General features: G+C 39.7%; 1 protein-coding gene across 1 annotated transcript in view; it reads right to left on the bottom strand.

Annotated features, from left to right (window-relative positions):
- CACNA1A (calcium voltage-gated channel subunit alpha1 A) overlaps positions 1-23,642 on the bottom strand; it is a 632,851-nt gene that overhangs the window by 119,059 nt on the left and 490,150 nt on the right. The window contains exons 38-39 of the mRNA XM_053718181.1: positions 20,871-20,976; positions 19,923-20,030 (exon numbers count right to left, since the gene is read on the bottom strand). Of these exons, the coding sequence (XP_053574156.1) occupies positions 19,923-20,030; positions 20,871-20,976 (214 nt within the window). The remainder of the gene's footprint in view (positions 1-19,922; positions 20,031-20,870; positions 20,977-23,642) is intronic.

The raw sequence follows: 23,642 nt of genomic DNA, 5'->3' as shown, positions 1-23,642 counted from the left end.
TCACAGGAGGCAGGGATATGCTAATTAGCCATGCGGCTGCCCTCCAGCATTGCTTTGTCGGCGGTAGTGACGTAACGCACTTGCTCCGGTCTGGCGATACCGGAAGTGTAGAGCACGTTTAGGGGGTTTAAATAGAAGGATAAGGGTGGCGGGTAGTTAGATTGTTTTGTCAGAGGATTGGAAAGCAAGCCCATTGAGAAAGGTGCCAGAAGCGCACCGAAACGTCTGGGGTATTTGTGTGATGGATCTTGTCATTTGTTTGCAATAAAGAAACTTTTTACTACAAGACCGGTGAGTGCAGCATTTCTTCTACTAATAAGGAGAGCTGGAAAGGATATATATATATATATATATATATATATATATATATACAGTGGCTATAAAAAGTCTACACACCCCTGTTAAAATGTCAGGTTTCTGTGATGTAAAAAAATGAGACAAAGATAAATCCTTTCAGAACTTTTTCCACCTTTAATGTGACCTAACTGTACAACTCAATTGAAAAACAAACTGAAATGTTTTAGGTAGAGGGAAGAAAAAATATAAAAATAAAATAATAAGGTTGCATAAGTGGGCACACACTTAAACTAATACTTTGTTGAAGCACCTTTTGATTTTATTACAGCACTCAGTCTTTTTAGGTATGAGTCTATCAGCATGGCACATTTTGACTTGGCAATATTTGGCCACTCTTCTTTGCAAAAACACTCTAAATCTGTCAGAATGTGAGGGCATCTCCTGTGCACAGCCCTCTTCAGATCAACCCACAGATTTTCAATCGGATTCAGGTCTGGGCTCTGGCTGGGCCATTCCAAAACTTTAATCTTCTTCTGGTGAAGCCATTCCTTTGTTGATTTGGATGTATGCTTTGGGTCATTGTCATGCTGAAAGATGAAGTTCCCCTTCATGTTCAGCTTTCTAGCAGAAGTCTGAAGGTTTTGTGCCAATATTGACTGGTATTTGGAACTGTTCATAATTCCTGCTACCTTAACTAAGGCCCCAGTTCCAGCTAAAGAAAAACAGCCCCAAAGCATGATCCTGCCAAAACCATGCTTCACTGTGAGTATGGTGTTCTTTTGGTGATGTGCAGTGTTGTTTTTGCGCCAAACATATCTTTTGGAATTATGGCCAAAAAGTTCAACCTTGGTTTCCTCAGACCATAACATCTTTTCCCACATGCTTTTGGGAGACTTCAGATGTATGTTTACAAAATGTAGCCTGGCTTGGATGTTTTTCTTTGTAAGAAAAGGCTTCCGTCTTGCCACTCTACCCCATAGCCCAGACATATGAAGAATACGGAAGATTGTTGTCACATGTACCACACAGCCAGTACTTGCCAGATATTCCTGCAGCTCCTTTAATGTTGCTGTAGGCCTCTTGGTAGCCTCCCAGACCAGTTTTCTTCTCGTCTTTTCATCAATTGTGGAGGGTCGTCCAGTTCTTGATAATGTCACTTATGTGCCATATTTTCTCCACTTGATGATGACTGTCTTCACTGTGTTCCATGGTATATCTAATGCCTTGGAAATTCTTTTGTACCCTTCTCCTGACTGATACCTTTTAACAATGAGATCCCTCTGATGCTTTGGAAGCTCTCTGTGGTCCATGGCTTTTGCTGTGGGGAGCGACTAAGAAAATTTCAGGAAAGACCTACTAGAACAGCTGAACTTTATTTGGGGTTAATCAGAGGCACTTTAAATGATGGCAGGTGTATGCTGACTCCTATTTAACATGATTATATATGTGATTGCTTAATTCTGAACACAGCTACATCCCCAGTTATAACCACATTATTTTAGTTTTTTTTGGTTTTCTTCCCTCCACCTAAAAGATTTCAGTTTGTTTTTCAATTGAGTTGTACAGTTTATAGGTCACATTAAAGGTGGAAAAAGTTCTGAAATGATTTACATCACAGAAACCTGACATTTTAACAGGGGTGTGTAGACTATTTATATCCACTGTACATATAAGTATAGAAATATCTATTAAGAAATAGAAAAAAACATTTTCTTCTAAATGAAAAACATTGGAATGTAAAATATTTACAGTAAAAACACAGTAAAACATATTAAAATAATTTAGCCATAATTAATAAATTTAGCCATATTTTATAAAAAGGAGCTCCCTAAATTAGCTTACAGGCTATTTAAGACCCCCAGACCGGCTATTATTACTACAGAGGCGACATACTCAAAATCAATGGGCCTCCTTAGCAATAACCTTTCGGATCCTCTAAGGCCCTACACCCAGCGTCTGATCTGTAGACAGCAGTCCCACCACTTTAGTAGAAGAAGGTACCTGGTAACGGAGCCACATCAATTATCCTTGACCCGCGGACCCTGTGCTCCTGTGGTAGCGGGGACTACCTCAGATTGCCATACCTGGGCTCAGACACTCACAGCCCTCCATGGCTGACTACATCTCAGACGGATTGGTGTGAATGCAGACCCACTCCAGCTACTGCTCCACAGCTCTGGGTAGATACTGAGGATACTTTTTGGATTAACCTCACTGTTACACGTGGGTAATATAAAAAAACATGGTTACTGGTAATCCCTTCTGCTACAATACATAAGAGATTCTAAAGTCTTAAGGTACAGCTGAAGGCCTAGCTCCTTAACACCTCTAGTTGAGCATATTGCCACTCTACTTATATACCTCAACCCCAGTCTGAGGACACTGCATAAGAGGTCACCTCCAATAAAGTGGAAAGAGCTTCCTTACCCCTGGCAGAGAGTATCCTAGTAGCTCATCACTAAGCTCTGGCATTTTAAACGTATTATAGGGGAATATATACCTTCTAAACATCGGGCCCCCTCCTCCCTTTTCCGCAGTCCCACGTAGTCTGCGGGTCATATCCTCTCTCCTTTTTCCCATCTCGCCCAAAGGTGGCACATCCCTAGAAGTGGGGTCACCATTAAGAAGCCAGCGAACCAGACAACCTCGGTAGCCATACACCATATCTAGGATTAAATCCTGTGGGGTGCGACTAAGAAAATTTCAGGAAAGACCAACTAGAGCAGTTGAACTTTATTTGGGGTTAATCAGAGGCACTTTAATTGATGGCAGTTGTATGCTGACTCCTATTTAACATGATTTTATATGTGATTGCTTAATTCTGAACACAGCTACATCCCCAGTTATAACCACATTATTTTAGTTTTTTTTGGTTTTCTTCCCTCCACCTAAAAGATTTCAGTTTGTTTTTCAATTGAGTTGTACAGTTTATAGGTCACATTAAAGGTGGAAAAAGTTCTGAAATGATTTACATCACAGAAACCTGACATTTTAACAGGGGTGTGTAGACTTTTTATATCCACTGTACATATAAGTATAGAAATATCTATTAAGAAATAGAAAAAAACATTTTCTTCTAAATGAAAAACATTGGAATGTAAAATATTTACAGTAAAAACACAGTAAAACATATTAAAATATTAAAATTGGGGTGCGGAGCCAACCGGCTATCAGAGCGGTCACATCAAGTAGGAGCTCCGCACACATAATTAATAAATTTAGCCATATTTTATAAAAAGGAGCTCCCTAAATTAGCTTACAGGCTATTTAAGACCCCCAGACCGGCTATTATTACTACAGAGGCGACATACTCAAAATCAATGGGCCTCCTTAGCAATAACCTTTCGGATCCTCTAAGGCCCTACACCCAGCGTCTGATCTGTAGACGGCAGTCCCACCGCCTTAGTAGAAGAAGGTACCTGGTAACGGAGCCACATCAATTATCCTTGACCCGCGGACCCTGTGCTCCTGTGGTAGCGGGGACTACCTCAGATTGCCATACCTGGGCTCAGACACTCACGGCCCTCCATGGCTGACTACATCTCAGACGGATTGGTGTGAATGCAGACCCACTCCAGCTACTGCTCCACAGCTCTGGGTAGATACTGAGGATACTTTTTGGATTAACCTCACTGTTACACGTGGGTAATATAAAAAAACATGGTTACTGGTAATCCCTTCTGCTACAATACATAAGAGATTCTAAAGTCTTAAGGTACAGCTGAAGGCCTAGCTCCTTAACACCTCTAGTTGAGCATATTGCCACTCTACTTATATACCTCAACCCCAGTCTGAGGACACTGCATAAGAGGTCACCTCCAATAAAGTGGAAAGAGCTTCCTTACCCCTGGCAGAGAGTATCCTAGTAGCTCATCACTAAGCTCTGGCATTTTAAACGTATTATAGGGGAATATATACCTTCTAAACATCGGGCCCCCTCCTCCCTTTTCCGCAGTCCCACGTAGTCTGCGGGTCATATCCTCTCTCCTTTTTCCCATCTCGCCCAAAGGTGGCACATCCCTAGAAGTGGGGTCACCATTAAGAAGCCAGCAAACCAGACAACCTCGGTAGCCATCCACCATATCTAGGATTAAATCCTGAGTACATTAAACACCTTTATATAGTTTCTACAGTCTCTCCATGCTTCTCTCTTGGGAGCTGAAGATAACAATGCAGGGCTAGGGGCCCAATGATGGGAGTACCGGTTTGAGCCCCCCCCAGTTTACATTCTCAACAAGGAAGTCATCCCTTCAAATCACTCCACACTTTACGCTGTCTCCGGCTGGATCCTAAGTTTACATACTGTACCAATTGCACTTATGGCTCACGCTATAAAGAAAAAACAGAAACACCAAGATAACCCTAAAAGAACCCTAACGGATCACTTCAATAGCAAAAACACCTCTGACCAAGAAGTATCGGAAAATGATTCTAGAGATTCCGCTACTTTCTTTAGCAGACATCCAAAATCCGATAACCTTCGCAAGGACCGCTCCACACCTTCACAATCTACATTCCTAGACTCCATTAAAATCTTATCAGACAAGATGGATACTCACTATACTTCCCTCCGTCTGGAGCTTCGTCAATCAGTTAGTGAACTCAAACGGGACATCTCATCACTAGGGGACCGTACAGAAATGCTAGAAAGTAAACATGAAGATTTAGTAGTAGATCACTCCAACTTGCTCTCCTATTCTCAGAACCTTGCTGAACAAATCTCAGACCTGGAAACTAAATTAGCGGATTTAGAGGATAGGTCCTGCCGCAACAACCTGAGAATCAGATGGATCTCGGAAGAGGTTAAAACGGCGGAGCTCACTGATTATCTTAATGGCCTATTCAAGGAATTGCTGGGTCCATCACAAGCTCAAGACCTTCTAATTGACAGGACCCATAGAGCTCTTCGCCCACACAATGCCCCTTCCGATACTCCGAGAGATGTTATTCTACGACTACATTACTGCACAACCAAGGAGAGAATCCTGAGAGTATCCTTCACTAATAAACCTTACAAAGAACCTTATCACAAAATTCAAGTTTTCCCTGATCTCTCCCCACATACTCTTGCCAAAAGAAAAGCATTTCAACAATTCACACAAGTTCTAAGATACCATAGAGTCAACATGATGACCATTCTTACGTAATCTCATCCCCAGATCAAGGCATGAATCTCCTCCGCACACTGGGCCTGTCCACCTTATCTGACTCTAACAGCAGACCCCTTGAAGATCCCAAGTCGCTGACCACGTCCGCCCCAGTGTAGCAACCACAACATGCTACAACTACCCAACAAGCCAAAAGTTAGGACTGATCCCAGCTAAAGAACACTACCCAGGGCTTTCGGGCTTCTGCTCTTCCTTTCAGCGAACCGGAACTCTCTGACCACGATTAATCTGAGCACACGTACGGGTACACATCTTACCCACTGATTGCTCTCTGATCAATGATCACTCCGACCCCCACTACTGGGGAGGAAATCCACCAAACAGGTATTCCTAGAACTTTACATATGGGTACATACCTTACCCCATGACAGTTCTTAGGTTATTCTTATTATGTACCTTCTGAGCTATTATATTTACTGTTTAATTGTATATTATCTTGTTTAGCATTGTTCATAATTATTCTATGAGATGTTTACTTTAGGAAGTTGAGTTTTATTCCTGTTGATTTTAGGCACTTTTCTCTTGTTAAGTGTAGTCAGTCCACGGGTTATCCATTACTTATGGAATATATCTCTTCCTAACAGGAAGCTGCAAGAGGATCACCCAAGCAGAGCTGCTATATAGCTCCTCCCCTCACATGTCATATTCAGTCATTCTCTTGCAGCCTAACTAAAGATAGGTCGCTGTGAGAGGTCTGTGGTGTTTTTTAACTTAGTTTATTTCTTCAATCAAAAGTTTGTTATTTTAAATGGCACCGGAGTGTGCTGTTTATTCTCAGGCAGCATTAGAAGAAGAATCTGCCTGCGTTTTCTATGATCTTAGCAGACGTAACTAAGATCCACTGGCTGTTCTCATCTGAGGAGTGAGGTAACTTCAGAGAAGGGGAATAGCATGCAGGGCCCCCCTGCAAATGAGGTATGTGCAGTAATTATTTTTCTGAGGAATGGAATTGACTGAGAAAATACTGCTGATACCAATGTAACGTAAGTTCAGCCTTAAATGCAGTGATAGCGACTGGTATTAGGCTGATGAGTGTGTGTACACTGAATGTATTTTTCTAAGGAATGGAATTGACTCTGAAAATACTGTTAATACTGAAATAATGTATGAGCCTTAACTGCAGTAAAAGCGACTGGTAGCAGGCTTATTAATAACAATTCATAACTTTTCAAATGTATGTTTAAAACGTTTACTGGCATGTTAATCGTTTTTTGTGAGGTACTTGGTGATAAAACTTATTGGGGCATGATTTTTACCACATGGCCATCTTTGTTTTCTGCATAGAAACAGTTTTCTGAGCTTCCCCACTGTTGTAATATGAGTGGGAGGGGCCTATTTTAGCGCTTTTTTGCGCAGTAAGAATTCAGTCACAATCTGTCTACTTCATCCTCCATGATCCAGATCGTCTCTAGAGAGCTCAGGGGTCTTCAAAATTCATTTTGAGGGAGGTAATCAGTCACAGCAGACCTGTGACAGTGTGTTTTGACTGTGAGAAAAACGTTATTTATTAAATTGTTATCCGTTTTTGGGTATTAAGGGGTTAATCATCCATTTGCTGGTGGGTGCAATCCTTTGCTAACTTAATACATTTACTGTGAAAAATTGGTTGCTATAACTATTTTGGTTCATTGTTATTTCAACTGTGACAGCTTTTTGTGCTTCTTAAAGGCACAGTAGCGTTTTTTATATTGCTTGTAAATTTATTTAGAAAAGTATTTCCAAGCTTGCTAGTCTCATTGCTAGTCTGTTTAAACATGTCTGACACAGATGAATCTCTTTGTTCACTATGTTTAAAGGCCAATGTGGAGCCCAATAGAAATTTGTGTACTAATTGCATTGATGCTACTTTAAATAAAAGTCAATCTTTACATGTAAAGAAATTATCACCAGACAACGAGGGGGAAGTTATGCCGACTAACTCTCCTCACGTGTCAGTACCTTCGCCTCCCGCTCAGGAGGTGCGTGATTTTGTGGCGCCAAGTACATCAGGGAGGCCCTTACAAATCACTTTGCAAGACATGGCTACTGTTATGACAGAAGTATTATCTAAATTGCCAGAATTAAGAGGCAAGCGCGATAGCTCTGGGTTAAGGACAGAGCGCGCGGATGAGGTGAGAGCCATGTCAGATACTGCGTCACAGTTTGCAGAACGTGAAGACGGAGAGCTTCATTCTGTGGGTGACGGATCTGATCCAGGGAGACTGGATTCAGAGATTTCTAATTTTAAATTTAAGCTTGAGAACCTCCGCATATTGCTAGGGGAGGTATTAGCGGCTCTGAATGATTGTAACACGGTTGCAATTCCAGAAAAATTATGTAGGTTGGATAGATACTATGCGGTACCGGTGTGTACTGACGTGTTTTCTATACCTAAAAGGCTTACAGAGATTATTAGCAAGGAGTGGGATAGACCTGGTGTGCCTTTTTCCCCTCCTCCCAAATTTAGGAAAATGTTTCCTATAGACGCCACCACACGAGATTTATGGCAGACGGTCCCTAAGGTGGAGGGAGCAGTTTCTACTTTAGCTAAGCGTACCACTATCCCGGTGGAGGATAGTTGTGCCTTTTCAGATCCAATGGATAAGAAAATAGAGGGTTACCTTAAGAAAATGTTTGTTCAACTAGGTTTTATCTTACAGCCCCTTGCATGCATTGCGCCTGTCACTGCTGCGGCGGCATTCTGGTTTGAGTCTCTGGAAGAGGCCATTCGCACAGCTCCATTGGATGAAATTATGAACAAGCTTAAAGCACTTAAGCTAGCTAACGCATTTGTTTCTGATGCCGTCGTACATTTAACCAAACTTACGGCTAAGAACTCCGGATTCGCCATCCAAGCGCGCAGAGCGCTATGGCTTAAATCCTGGTCAGCTGACGTGACTTCTAAATCTAAATTGCTTAATATTCCTTTCAAAGGGCAGACCTTATTCGGGCCCGGCTTGAAAGAAATTATAGCTGACATTACGGGAGGTAAGGGCCATGCTCTACCTCAGGACAGGGCCAAATCAAAGGCCAAACAGTCTAATTTTCGTGCCTTTCGTAACTTCAAGGCAGGAGCAGCATTAACTTCCTCCGCTCCAAAACAGGAAGGAGCTGTTGCTCGTTACAGGCAGGGCTGGAAAGTTAACCAGTCCTGGAACAAGGGCAAGCAGGCCAAGAAACCTGCTGCTGCCCCCAAGACAGCATGAAGAGAGGGCCCCCTATCCGGAAACGGATCTAGTGGGGGGCAGACTTTCTCTCTTTGCTCAGGCTTGGGCAAGAGATGTCCAGGATCCCTGGGCGTTGGAGATCATATCTCAGGGATATCTCCTGGACTTCAAAACTTCTCCTCCATGAGGGAGATTTCATCTTTCAAGGTTATCAGCAAACCAAATAAAGAAAGAGGCGTTTCTACTCTGTGTACAAGACCTCTTACTAATGGGGGTGATCCACCCAGTTCCGCGGACGGAACACGGGCAGGGATTCTATTCAAATCTATTTGTGGTTCCCAAGAAAGAGGGAACCTTCAGACCAATCTTGGACTTAAAAATCCTAAACAAATTTCTAAGAGTTCCATCATTCAAAATGGAAACTATTCGAACCATTCTTCCCATGATCCAAGAGGGTCAGTACATGACCACAGTGGACTTAAAGGATGCCTACCTTCACATACCGATTCACAAGGATCATTATCGGTACCTAAGATTTGCTTTCCTAGACAGGCATTACCAGTTTGTAGCTCTTCCCTTCGGATTAGCTACGGCTCCAAGAATCTTTACAAAAGTTCTGGGCTCACTTCTAGCGGTACTAAGACCGCGAGGCATAGCGGTGACTCCGTACCTAGACGACATTCTGATACAAGCGTCAAGTTTTCAAACTGCCAAGTCTCATACAGAGATAGTTCTGGCATTTCTGAGGTCGCATGGGTGGAAGGTGAACGTGGAAAAGAGTTCTCTATTACCACTTACAAGAGTTCCCTTTCTAGGGACTCTTATAGATTCTGTAGAGATGAAAATGTACCTGACAGAGGCCAGGTTATTAAAACTTCTAAATGCTTGCCGTGTCCTTCATTCCATTCCACACCCGTCAGTAGCTCAGTGCATGGAAGTAATCGGCTTAATGGTAGCGGCAATGGACTTAGTACCATTTGCGCGCCTGCATCTCAGACCGCTGCAATTGTGCATGCTAAGTCAGTGGAATGGGGATTACTCAGATTTGTCCCCCCTACTAAATCTGGATCAAGAGACCAGAGATTCTCTTCTATGGTGCCTTTCTCGGCCACATCTGTACAAGGGGATGACCTTTCGCAGGCCAGATTGGACGATTGTAACAACAGACGCCAGCCTTCTAGGCTGGGGCGCAGTCTGGAAGTCCCTGAAAGCTCAGGGATTATGGACTCAGGAGGAGAAATTCCTCCCAATAAATATTCTGGAATTAAAAGCAATATTCAATGCTCTCCTAGCTTGGCCTCAGTTGGCAACTCTGAGGTTCATCAGATTTCAGTCGGACAACATCACGACTGTGGCTTACATCAACCATCAAGGGGGAACCAGAAGTTCCCTAGCGATGTTGGAAGTCTCAAAGATAATTCGCTGGGCAGAGTCTCACTCTTGCCACCTGTCAGCGATTTACATCCCAGGCGTGGAGAACTGGGAGGCGGATTTTCTAAGTCGCCAGACTTTTCATCCGGGGAGTGGGAACTTCATCCGGAGGTCTTTGCTCAACTGATTCATCGTTGGGGCAAACCAGATCTGGATCTCATGGCGTCTCGTCAGAACGCCAAGCTTCCTTGTTACGGGTCCAGGGACCCGGGAGCGGTGCAGATAGATGCTCTGACAGCCCCTTGGGTCTTCAACATGGCTTATGTGTTTCCACCATTCCCGATGCTTCCTCGTTTGATTGCCAAGATCAAACAGGAGAGAGCTTCGGTGATTCTGATAGCGCCTGCGTGGCCACGCAGGACCTGGTATGCAGACCTAGTGGACATGTCGTCCTGTCCACCGTGGTCTCTGCCTCTGAGACAGGACCTTCTAATTCAGGGTCCTTTCAACCATCCAAATCTAATTTCTCTGAGGCTGACTGCATGGAGATTGAACGCTTGATTCTATCAAAGAGTGGCTTCTCGGAGTCAGTTATTGATACCTTAATACAGGCTAGGAAGCCTGTTACCAGAAAAATTTACCATAAGATATGGCGTAAATATTTATATTGGTGCGAATCCAAGAGTTACTCATGGAGTAAGGTTAGGATTCCTAGGATATTGTCCTTTCTACAAGAGGGTTTAGAAAAGGGCTTATCTGCTAGTTCGTTAAAGGGACAGATTTCTGCTCTGTCTATTCTTCTACACAAACGTCTGGCTGAAGTTCCAGACGTTCAGGCTTTTTGTCAGGCTTTAACTAGGATTAAGCCTGTGTTTAAGACTGTTGCTCCGCCGTGGAGCTTAAACTTAGTTCTTAATGTTCTTCAAGGCGTTCCATTTGAACCCCTTCATTCCATTGATATCAAGCTGTTATCCTGGAAGGTTTTGTTTTTGATGGCTATTTCCTCGGCTCGAAGAGTCTCTGAGTTATCTGCCTTACATTGTGATTCTCCTTATCTGATTTTTCATTCAGACAAGGTAGTTCTGCGTACTAAACCTGGGTTCTTACCTAAGGTAGTTACTAACAGGAATATCAATCAAGAGATTGTTGTTCCATCACTGTGTCCTAACCCTTCTTCAAAGAAGGAATGACTTTTGCATAATCTGGACGTAGTCCGTGCCCTGAAGTTCTATTTGCAGGCAACTAAAGATTTTCGTCAAACTTCTTCCCTGTTTGTCGTTTACTCTGGACAGAGAAGAGGTCAAAAGGCTTCGGCTACCTCTCTCTCTTTTTGGCTTTGTAGCATAATACGTTTAGCTTATGAGACTGCTGGACAGCAGCCTCCTGAAAGGATTACAGCTCATTCTACTAGAGCTGTGGCTTCCACCTGGGCCTTTAAAAATGAGGCCTCTGTTGAACAGATTTGCAAGGCTGCGACTTGGTCTTCGCTTCACACCTTTTCAAAATTTTACAAATTTGACACTTTTGCTTCTTCGGAGGCTATTTTTGGGAGAAAGGTACTTCAGGCAGTGGTTCCTTCTGTTTAATGTTCCTGCCTTGTCCCTCCCTTCATCCGTGTACTTTAGCTTTGGTATTGGTATTCCATAAGTAATGGATGACCCGTGGACTGACTACACTTAACAAGAGAAAACATAATTTATGCTTACCTGATAAATTTATTTCTCTTGTAGTGTAGTCAGTCCACGGCCCGCCCTGTCTTTAAGGCAGATCTAAATTTTAATTAAACTCCAGTCACCACTGCACCCTATGGTTTCTCCTTTCTCGTCTGCTTTGGTCGAATGACTGAATATGACATGTGAGGGGAGGAGCTATATAGCAGCTCTGCTTGGGTGATCCTCTTGCAGCTTCCTGTTAGGAAGAGATATATTCCATAAGTAATGGATGACCCGTGGACTGACTACACTACAAGAGAAATAAATTTATCAGGTAAGCATAAATTATGTTTTTTTTACCAAGCTCATTAATACTAAGGCATATTGTTTCATTTATTCATACAAAGGGATGTCCAGAGACCTCATTATCTCATAATTAGCCCTCCCCATCAAAAAATTGTGTTTCATGTCCCTATAAGCTGATATGATTTCTCTTCATGCTGGTGATATGCTGGTATAATGCGTAATTCTTTTACAATGTACCACCTGGGTACGGCACATATGCTGGGATGACTTGGCGTCCCGCAGTTCTATCCCAGCCCTTTCTTTCTTTATAATTCATATAATATTATTCCCTTCAACACGTTTTGTAGCATTTACTCTGTTGTATCTGGAGGACTGGTTTATTACTGTTGATACACGTTTTACTCCTGTTTGTCATTAACCAAAATATAGAGTAACATTTTTGACTCATAACCTGAACAATATTTTATGCTTTATGTCTCTTAGTGGATATGTTTTATTGCTGTTTGAATGGAGCATACATATATATCCCCATTGTTGAGTCATATGTTTGCAGAATCAGGCTCCTACTATATGTACTTGCTGTGAAAGTTATTGTATGGGCGGGTCACTTTGTTGAGGAAACTTTTATTACAGCTAAGGATATGTGACTCAGTATACTAATACACCTTGCAGCCTGTCCTAAACTCTCTTGTCTCGGATAATAACCTCACCTTCCACATTATATATATATCTCTCCATAATACCCTAAACATTTAGGTAATTCATTTAAAACCTATAGTCTCACGATTCTCTATAGCTACCTTAAAAGGCTCCGGCCCCCCCATTCTTCCCCTCTATACTGAGCAGCTTTTGCCCGCTGAACTTCCCCCCCCCCCCTACATACTCTGGCCCAAAAGTGGCCAAGACAAAAGCCAATCCCCCACACTCTACCATCACTGGATTAAAGAGCCCCCCTTATGTTAATTTGGGGAACATTAGTCATAAGATATAATAAAAAAGGAAGTTCCCTTTTAATTTGTCCAAAACCTCTTCTCATTGTATATTAAGGCATAACAGGTGTTTACCTCACTGCTTGTTTATTTCAATGTTTGAATTGCTTTGATACAATTATTGTTTATGATGCAATTATTCTTTATGAACGAAATTTGTATGTTTCATATCCTCACAACTTCAATAAAAATTGCTTTAAAAAAAATAAATTAAAATGGAATAAAAATGATTTTTCATGTTTAAATGTATTTCAGTGAAATGGGCTCCAATATGTGTATACAGTATATGTATATACATGTGTATATATGTGTTTATATTTGTATTTATGTATATATATATGTGTATAGATATATACACATCTTAACACATAAATACAAATGTATATACAAATATATATTCAAACATACACATATTTAGACATATAGGACTAGATAACAAGTGGAGCGCTAATTTATCGCGTTACAGACTATACCGACACAATCCATTCCACCATCTGAGAGCAGTAGTTATGGATTTTGTGTAACAAAAATGTTTCATAAAACTCATAACTAAACTGTTACAAAGTACTAACACCCATAAACGACCTATTAACCCCTAAACCGAGGCCCTCCCGCATCGCAAACACTATTTAAAACTTATTAACCCCTAATCTGCCGCCCACCCACATCCCCACCACTATAATAAAGTTATTAACGCCTATTCCGCCGCTCCCCAACACCGCTGCCATTAACTAAACCTATTAACCCCTAAACCGCCAGTCCCCACATCGCCACTACTAAATAAACCTATTAACCCCTAAACCGCCAGCCCCCCACATCGCCACTAATAAAATAAACTAGTAACCCCTAAACCTATCACTCCCAAATTTTAAATTAAAATTACATTATCCCTATTTTAAAATAAATAAAAACTTACCTGTGAAATTAAAAAACCTAAGTTTAAACTAACAATTAACCTAACATAACTATTATACTAAACTATTATACTAAAATTAAAATAATAATTAAAAAAACTAAATTACACATTAAAAAAAAACTAACACTACTAAAACAATTTAAGTCTAAAATTACAAAAATAAAAAATACTAAATAACAAAAAACACTAAATTACGAAAAATAACAAACGAAATTATCAAAAATAAAAGCAATTACACCTAATCTAATAGCCCTATAAAAATAAAAAGCCCCCTAAAATAAAAACACCCCCTAGCCTACAATAAGCTACCAATAGCTCTTAAAAGGGTCTTTTGTAGTGGCATTGCCCTAAAGAAATCAGCTCTTTTACCTTGAAAAAAATACAAAGACCCCCCAACAGTAAAACCCACCACCCATCCAACCCCCCAAAATAAAAAACCTAACTAACAAAAACCTAAGCTATCCATTGCCCTGAAAAGGGCATTCGGCTCTTTTAAAAAAGCCTAAACCCTAATCTAAAAAAAAAAAAAAACACCCCAAAAAAGTAAAAAAAAAACCTAACACTAACCCCCGAAGATCCACTCACAGTTTCTGAAGTCCGGACATCAATTCTCATCCAGGCGGCGAGAAGTCTTCATCCAGGCGGCATCTTCTATCTTCATTCAGGCGATATCTTCTATCTTCAGCCTGGCGGCGTACACTGGATCTTCAATGCAAGGGAGCCTTTTTCAAAATGGCGTCCCTTGCATTCTTATTGGCAGATTTGATTCTTGAAATTCAAAATCAGCCAATAGGATGAGAACTACTGAAATCTTATTGGCTGTTTTAAACGAATGAAATTCTATTGGCTATTCAAATTAACAATAACAGGTGGGTTGGGGTATTGCTATCCTACACTGGAACCCAAGCTTTGCCTCCTAAATATATACAAATTATCCCAAATTTAATTTGTAAATAACAGATACTTCACAACTTTTTTGAAGGATGGCGCAATGACTGCTGGATTGGGTCTAGGACAAAATATTTAATGACAAAAAATGTGTATAATGTTCCACCATAAATAAATTATCCACCTAGAATTACTCAGATAAACAAGGTTAATAATTTATATGTACTAAATTAATCTCCAAAGAAATCCAATATTCCTGATAGAGGGTACAAGTGTTACTCAGAAAGTTCATATGCTACTGTTGTGGTATACAATTATATCATATATTAAAATGTCATACATATATGATTATTGATATTATCAAATCGATTGAAAATCTCTACTAAGATGATGTTCTCTGGGATTCAAATGAAGTAAAAATGACAACAAAATGACAATATAGTATAAATATTTAATCTAATAAAAAAGCAATTCTTCTTATAAATAAAATTAGATTCTAAAATGATACATATTATCATACACCGGTGTATCCATTCATAGTAGACTCCTAAATTGAGTAAATATAATAAAAATGTGTAAAAACAAACACTACAAAATGACTGCACTTAGAAAAAAAACTTCACAGCTGTTTGCAATTTCCAATGGGTTAAGATTCAGTTTAAGCACTATCCTACTAATACGTCCTTGATTTCTACATGAATTGTAATTCTTCAAGCTTTATAATTGTATAGATGCAGGGACTCGAAGGGGTATATTATATAAAAAAAATCCTTTACAGAACCCCCCTTTTTTTTCTTCTTTTTTTTCTTTTTTCTCCTCGCCCCGTCCTCTTCTCCTTCCCCCTAACCCCCCCCCCGTCCCTCCTCTGAGTCCCTCTTTTCTCTTCTGAAATCCTGAGCTTTTTCTACCTTGACTGGTCCCTCTTGACAGGGAAGCACTGTTACATCGGGTGGACAATAATCCACGGCTGTGTGTAATAAGTAAGCCATGAAATATTACTTTTTATGCTGAACTTTTCCTGAGGTTTAATAATTTAATAATTTTCCTTTATGTTTTATATGTATAACTTGAGAAAACAATTCCGATATAATAGCTTCTATCACTAATCAGCTCAAGATTTATATTTAAGTAAATTAATCGGATGGCCTCTTCTTGGCATCTGATGTAACCCTTTGTACTGATTGAACAGAATTTGTTATTATAGGCGAAATATTCGTAACAAGATGTACATCTGTTTGTATTAAGTAATACTGTATGAAGCACTGTACCTCAAACATTTGTGTATTATTTTTTCCCATTTCGCCAATAAAGCTTGTTTGAAAGCAAAAAAAATCCTTTACAGATATTGAGAGAAAATGTTCTCTATTTAACCTATATTTTGCTGTTAGTTCTTCAACCAGTGGTATTTAACGATTTGGAGATATAACGTTATTTATTACATGAGTGTTTGTATTACTACTTGTTGATTAACACACCACCCTCATACCTCCTCTGACCTTATCGGAAAAAAACACTCCTGTGTGGGTCACTGTGCTATTAAGGGGTTGTGCCGTCTGCAAATATCATCCTCAAACTCTGATTCACTCTTCGTTTGTGTACCTCTCCTAGTGGAAAAGATTGCCACTATGTAGCGTTCACCAGCTACATAGGTGTGTTAATCAACAAGTAGTAATACAAACACCCATGTAATAAATAACGTTATATCTCCAAATCGTTAAATAACACTGGTTGAAGAACTAACAGCAAAATACAGTTTAAATAGAGAACAAAGGATTTTTTCTATAATATACCCCTTCGAGTCTCTGCATCTATACAATTATAATGCTTGAAGAATTACAATTCATGTAGAAATCAAGGACGTATTAGTAGGATAGTGCTTAAAGGGACAGTCTACACCAGAATTGTTAATGTTTTAAAAGATAAATAATCCCTTTTTTACCCATTCCCCAATTTTGCATAACCAACACAGTTATATTTATATATTTTTTACTTCTGTGATTATCTTGTATCTAAGCCTCTGCAAACTGCCCCTTTATTTCAGTTCTTTTGACAGACTTGCAGTTTAGCCAATTAGTGATGGCTCCCAGGTAACTTCACGTGCATGAGCACAGTGTTATCTATATGAAACACATGAACTAACACCCTCTAGTGGTGAAAAACCTGTTAAAATGCATTCTTAAGAGGCGGCCTTCAAGGTCTAAGAAATTAGCATATGAACCTCCTAGGTTAAGCTTTCAACTAAGAATACCAAGAGAACAAAGCAAAATTGATGATAAAAGTAAATTGGAAAATTGTTTAAAATTACACACCCTATCTGAATCATGAAAGTTTATTTTGGACTAGACTGTCCCTTTAAACTGAATCTTAACCCATTGGAAATTGCAAACAGCTGTGAATTTTTTTTTCTAAGTGCAGTCATTGTGTAGTGTTTGTTTTTACACATTTTTTATTATATTTACTCAATTTAGGAGTCTACTATGAATGGATACACCAGTGTATGATAATATGTATCATTTTAGAATCTAATTTTATTTATAAGGAGAATAGCTTTTTTTATTAGATTAAATATGTATACTATATTGTCATTTCGTTGTCATTTCTACTTCATTTGAATCCCAGAGAACATCATCTTAGTAGAGATATTCAATCGATTTGATAATATCAATAATAATATATGTATGACATTTTAATATATGATATAATTGTATATCACAACAGTAGCATATGAACTTTCTGAGTAACACTTGTACCCTCTATCAGGAATATTGGATTTCTTTAGAGATTAATTTAGAACATACAAATTATTAACCTTGTATATCTGAGTAATTCTAGGTGGATCGTTTATTTATGGTGGAACATTATATACATTTTTTGTCATTAAATATTTCGTCCTATACCCAATCCAGCAGTCATTGCGCCATCCTTCAAAAAAGTTGTGAAGTATCTATTCAAATCAACACCCCACACCAGCCAAATTTAAACCCTCATAACTGCTTATTGCAGTTATTTTAATTAAAAATAAAGATGCTACAATCTTTCGCCTAGATTACGAGTTTTGCGCTATAGAGGGTGCTAAACGAACACAACAAAAGTTGCATTATTTCACCCTCCATAGCGCTGCCTTTAAAAGTTTCTGAAAAGCCTCCTTGTGCATGCGATATGGTGGCCAAGAGCTGAGAATACGTGCTTGTGCACGCGTTCCCCTTAGACATCAATGGGGAGAGAGTGTTAGTTTTTTTTTTTTTTTAGTTTTTTCACACCTGAAGTGCGGAATGGTGATCGCCGTAACACAACCCCATTGATGCCTATGGGGAAAAAAAAGTTATGTAACACCCTATAAACCCCAAGTCTAAACACCCCTAATCTGCTGCCCCCGACATTGCCGCCTCCTAAATAAAGTTATTAACCCGTAATCTGCCGCTCCTGACATCGCCGCCACTAATAAAAGTTATTAACCCCTATTCCGCCACTCCCCGACATCGCTGCCACTAATAAAAGTTATTAACCCCTAAGGCTCTGGCCTCCCACATCACCGCCACTAAATAAACCTATCATCCTACATCATCACCACTAAATAAACAGCACTGAAAAGTGCCTTTACGTAGCGGTCTATGGAAACTGTGTGTTCCCAGTAAATATATATGTATATGTTTATATACATATATTTGTATATGTTAATATGTGTATATACACATATTAACACATAAATATATACTGTATGTACAGTAAATAGTCATATACATATATATTGACAATTTGCTGCTATCACTGCGTGACTTCCCACCTTCGCTGCACAAGTTCTCATGCCGTGTCTCACAGCATGAGTATGAGGCTCCCATTGGAGCCCATGTAAGCACGCTCTTGTGAGTGCAATGTTTCCCAGCAATGCGAACACGAGATCGCGTTCGCATTGTGCTCATCTTATAATACCAGCTCAGAGTTGCGTAAGCTGGTATTACCTAATGGAGTGCAAATATCGCTTTTGCAAAAGCAATATTTTGCGCTTCACTTGTAGTCTAACCCATACTGCATATATACATTATAGCCCTTTCCAGTCATATACCATATACCTTTTAATTCTTCTAAAAAAATATTAATATTTATATTAAATATTTTTATCAGAAAGTACATATATGAGCGTAATACTTTATTTTAATGTATTTATGTTGTGCTTGGTGCAACTTTTTTTAACCCTTACACTTTACGTTAGGTCTTTAGACGCACTAATCTGTCGAGAACAAATTTTGTTTGAGCACATTTGTTTACTTTCAAATTGTAATGTGTGTAACTTTAGAGCGCCAGTTGTAATCTAGCCCTTAAATAAATAAATCTCATTCTGCTTGTCCTTGTCTTCCATAAACATATACATGGCTTAGAATGTATGCTTGAAAATTCTCATAAAAATCCAACATGTTTTTTTTGCACTATAGCATACATTTTTCATGTACTATTCTTTTCTAATGTATTAAGTAGGGATATGTTATACTTTAGTTTACTATGCTTTATGGATACTTTTCCTTAAATTAAACATTGCCTCACTCAATTCACATTTATTGGGGCCGATTTATCAATGTCTGGTGGAAATGATACCCTGTAGCATATCATGTGCGCCAGACATCACTGAATGCCGACAGCATACGCTGTCGGCATTTAACATTGCACAAACAGTTCTAGTAAACTGCTTGTGCAATGCCACCCGGGGGGTGTCAATCAACCCAATCATATGCGATCGAGCGGGTTGAGGTCCGCAGCCTCAGAGGCGGGGGACGAGTTAAGGAGCAGCGGTCTTAAGAACGCAGCTTACTAACTTCTGTTTCCGAAGCCTGAAGACTCGCGCGGAAACAGGGGTATTCAGGGCAATTCAGCCCTTGATAATTCGGCCCCATTGTAATGGCCCTTGAATATGCCTAAAATATGTTTACTTCTTTTCTGGGATATGTTTCAGAGTTTTTTTACTTTATGTATTCATGGATAAGATTAAAAGAGTGAAGTAGAATTGGTTAAGATTTAGAGGGTCACTGTGTCAAGTACCCAGATGCTATTTATTTCAAAGTTATAACTGTGGTGTTTAAAAGTAAGGAAATACTACTAGAATATAACACTGATCTAAAACAAACAAAACAAAAAAACGTCAGTTGCTGTATCGCACATCCATCCCTTCACCACTCTACCCCTTATGACCCTCTTACACTTGTGTGGTGTCACCAGCAGATCAAGAGTTTTCTGGGATAAATTTTGCCATATAGCCATCATCTCCTTTCTAAGCTCATTGTCCATTTGCTGCTTGTCAGCTCCACCTGCAATACAATGAGAACATTAAAATGATTTTTAGAAGATACAAAGGGAAAAGCTTCCGATTCTCTCCCCTATTGCACAACATTCAATTTAGCCATTCCAAGCACTGCAAATAACAAAGAAACAGTCAAAGCATCCAATAAAACTTTTTTCCTTGTGAAGTCTCTCAAAGCTACAGAAAGACCCATGCACCCAGAGCCAAGTATATTTTTATATAGATAGATACGTTCACAATATTAAGCTATATTGTTATAGCGCTGCGGAATCTGTTGGCGCTCTACAAATAACCGATAATAATAATAATAAGTTAAGCAAAACAGGCAGCTGCACACAGCATTGTGCCTACCTGACGGGGGGAAGTACTGCAAATTGATATCCACTCCTATATGTTGCTTCCTTGAGTGTAGTGATGGCGAACCTTGGCCATCCAGAGGTTTCAGAACTACATTTCCCATTATGCTCCACTAGACTACAGAGGGCCTAAGCATCATGGGAAATGTAGTTCTGAAACCTCTGTAGTGCCAAGGTTCGCCATCACTGGACTAGGGGATTTATAACCTATTGCTATATTTGTAGCCATTAGTAAATGTGTATGCTAGTGCAATACCATTGAGGACATGAAAGTAAATGAGGCATAAAAATAATAGTGATGTAAATGTAACTCAGCATGGCCCCATTTTTCTTTAGAGATTTTCAATTATTCAAATCCTGACACGTAGATGCCTCATATATTGAGCACCTTAGATCTCTCCATTGCATGGACCCCTGAAGTGCAGTATATCACACAGACTCCTCCTCCGAAGAACATTTCAGTGACTATTTACTACCAATAATTCCCTTACCCTTGGCAATCTTAATGTCCAGCGCAGTTCTGATCAGAGCCATGAGAGTGGAGTTGAAGTGAACAGTGTTATCATCTGCCACTGGGAGGTCCATTCGTAACAACCTCTGCAGGGACCCAAAAAAACGTGTTAAATCACCATTAAATATTTGTCAGCCACAGCCATTCCATCCCGCCATCCCCAGGACTCCGAGGCTCTGCTTTTTTCTAGGACTACTTTCTACTGCAGTTATAAAATGCAGAGTATTTCATTACAATCTCTTCACAAACCCTCTCTGAGATAAATTTATCATTGTAATATCCTTGTTTATGAACATAAATTGCTCCTTTTACTCTTAACCTTCAAAGCCATGCTCAGTTCGCTCTATTCCTACACAACATATCTTAAAATGTATGCCTGAGCCTCTGAGTTCTGTCTGAAAATTTAAAAATGTGGTGAGTTAGCCGCTGCACTGCCAGAGAGACCAGAGAATTGAGCCCCTACTCAACCTCCTGTCATTCCAGCTGTGAAGAGGTTAAAACAGGCAACAAGCAGCACATATTGAAGCCAGAATTGACAAGCGAGAAAAACAAGCCACCTTTTACATGCAGCATGCAGAACCGCAACATGCGTCGTGCGGGGACATCCCCATGCAATCCCACCGCAGCACTAACACTCCTACATATGGGGGAGCACAGGGGAGAGGGTGTCTGGGGAAAGAGGAGGGCGAGAGAAGGTGAGACGGAGGGGAGGGTGAAGGGAAGGAAGAGAGAGTAAAAAGAAAGAGATACGTTCACAAAGAAAACTGTGAGGCTCTGTGTGTGAGTTCAAAAAAGTCCTGTACAATGTGAGAGACCCTAACTCATCACAAAAGACCAAAGGACTACATCAGACCCCTAGCAAATAACAGGATATACTAGTAGAAAAGGAGGTAGGGATCAACAAACAAGGCAAAAACTCTTGTACCTGGGCAGCTATAGAGTATGAAATCCTATAGTAAAGCTGTGATAGATACATTGGCAGTTATAGGGACCTAAGTCCTATCAAGAAGTATGGACAAGAGCAAGATGGGGCTGATCAGTGAAGTATATGGGGCAATTTTGGATTAAAGAAGCTTGTGAAAGAGCAGTGTTTCAGGACAGTTAAAGTATGGGGGGGGGTCATGTAACAGAGTAGTGAATGGTACAAAACAATTATAGGTTAAAGAGCCTTATTTTATAGCAGCTGTGGTTACAGGGAAGTTATTGGGTGATGGGCCATGTAACAGAACAGGGAGAGTTTTAGGAGAAAGAGTCTTATATTTAGTAAGGAAAATGATTGTATGAGGAGTTCTGTAATATATCAATTTTGTTACAGGACAGTTATAGAGTTACAAATAGTATAAGAAAGATAGGTATCACAATGTTTCAGGAGCATGGGGCCTTCATGTTTTAAATGGCTAAAATGACATTTGTAGGTTATAATTATGGAATATTGATCATTAAAGTTAATTTATAGTTTAAAGGGTCCAGTAATAGAGAAAGGTTTTTGTAATAGAGCATAAAAAAAGAAATTGATCAGTCACAGAATGATGGATACCATAATAGAACAGTGACAGAAATAGGACAATTAACGCATTCCTGTCACAATAACTGAACAGATAGGGAGTCTGGCAATGATAGATATTTGGTCAAATATCCTGCAAAAAAAGCAGAAATAGGTACAAGACGTTATAGTAGGAGTAGTCTTGTAATAGAAAACTGATAAAGATTGTTAAAGGGTAAGGACAGTTAAAGGGTGTGAGGTCATAAGACAGAATAATAACAGGCACAGGGCAGTTATACGATAATGACTGTTTCTTCATTAAGCAGTTATATGGTAAGGAACCCAGTATTAGGGAAGTGATATGTACTAGACAGTGATAGGCTGTGTTGTCTTGTAACAAGGGGTAAACATACAAGACAGTTGTATGGAATATGCTCTTGTAATATAGCAATTATGCATACAGGACACTTAAAGGGTGAGGGGTCCCATGTAAAATGGCCAGTATGGGAACATTTATAGTTTTCTTTAACTGATAATTAACTGTCGTTGCACGGAATAAGTTTCAAGCATCAGGAAAGGGAGGTTAAGTCAGGCCTGTATCATTCTTTTTATGCACTGAGCACTTACCATAATGAGGGTGAAAATAAATTTGGGAGAGACACACAGAGGCAGAGTGAGAGATAGAGGGATGTAGAGAGAGAGTTATCTGTATAAAATGCAGGAACGGGATGTAGAGAGAGAGTTATCTGTATAAAATGCAGGAACTTAATAACCATGATCCTTACATTCTGGTACACTGCTGTTAATACATCTCTCAAAATTTCCCACAACTTTTAAAGACTTGCAGGGTATTCTGTCTGGAAACCAATGAAATATGCATAACGTTCTGATGGGTAACTGGTGAGTTATACAAGATCTTATGTCTGAGTTGATCTGCAGCATACCCTTTCTAGTAACTAGTGATACAGTATCTACTTAGCTTCCTGCCTGAAAACTATTAAGATCTGCAGAACATCAGCAGAGCACTTCACTTAAGATTTGGGACTAAATAGAGGTTTACTTGCTCTAACCGGCTACAGGATGGTGTCTGTCTCTGCAGAAAATTCCACTAGATTAAAGGATAACTTTCCTATGTTCAACCAAACAAATAGTAGTGGTTCCTTACTTGGAAAACAATGGACAAGCACCCAATGCCAAGACAGCTGGTGCACTGGTGTATTTATAATTGATTATATGGTTAACTTTATTGGTTCTTAGTTAATTGCAGAT

This window comes from Bombina bombina, chromosome 6 (assembly GCF_027579735.1).
Source record: "Bombina bombina isolate aBomBom1 chromosome 6, aBomBom1.pri, whole genome shotgun sequence".
NCBI lineage: Eukaryota > Metazoa > Chordata > Amphibia > Anura > Bombinatoridae > Bombina > Bombina bombina.
Note: the sequence above shows the minus strand (reverse complement) of the source record. Positions and strands in the feature narration are given on the sequence as shown.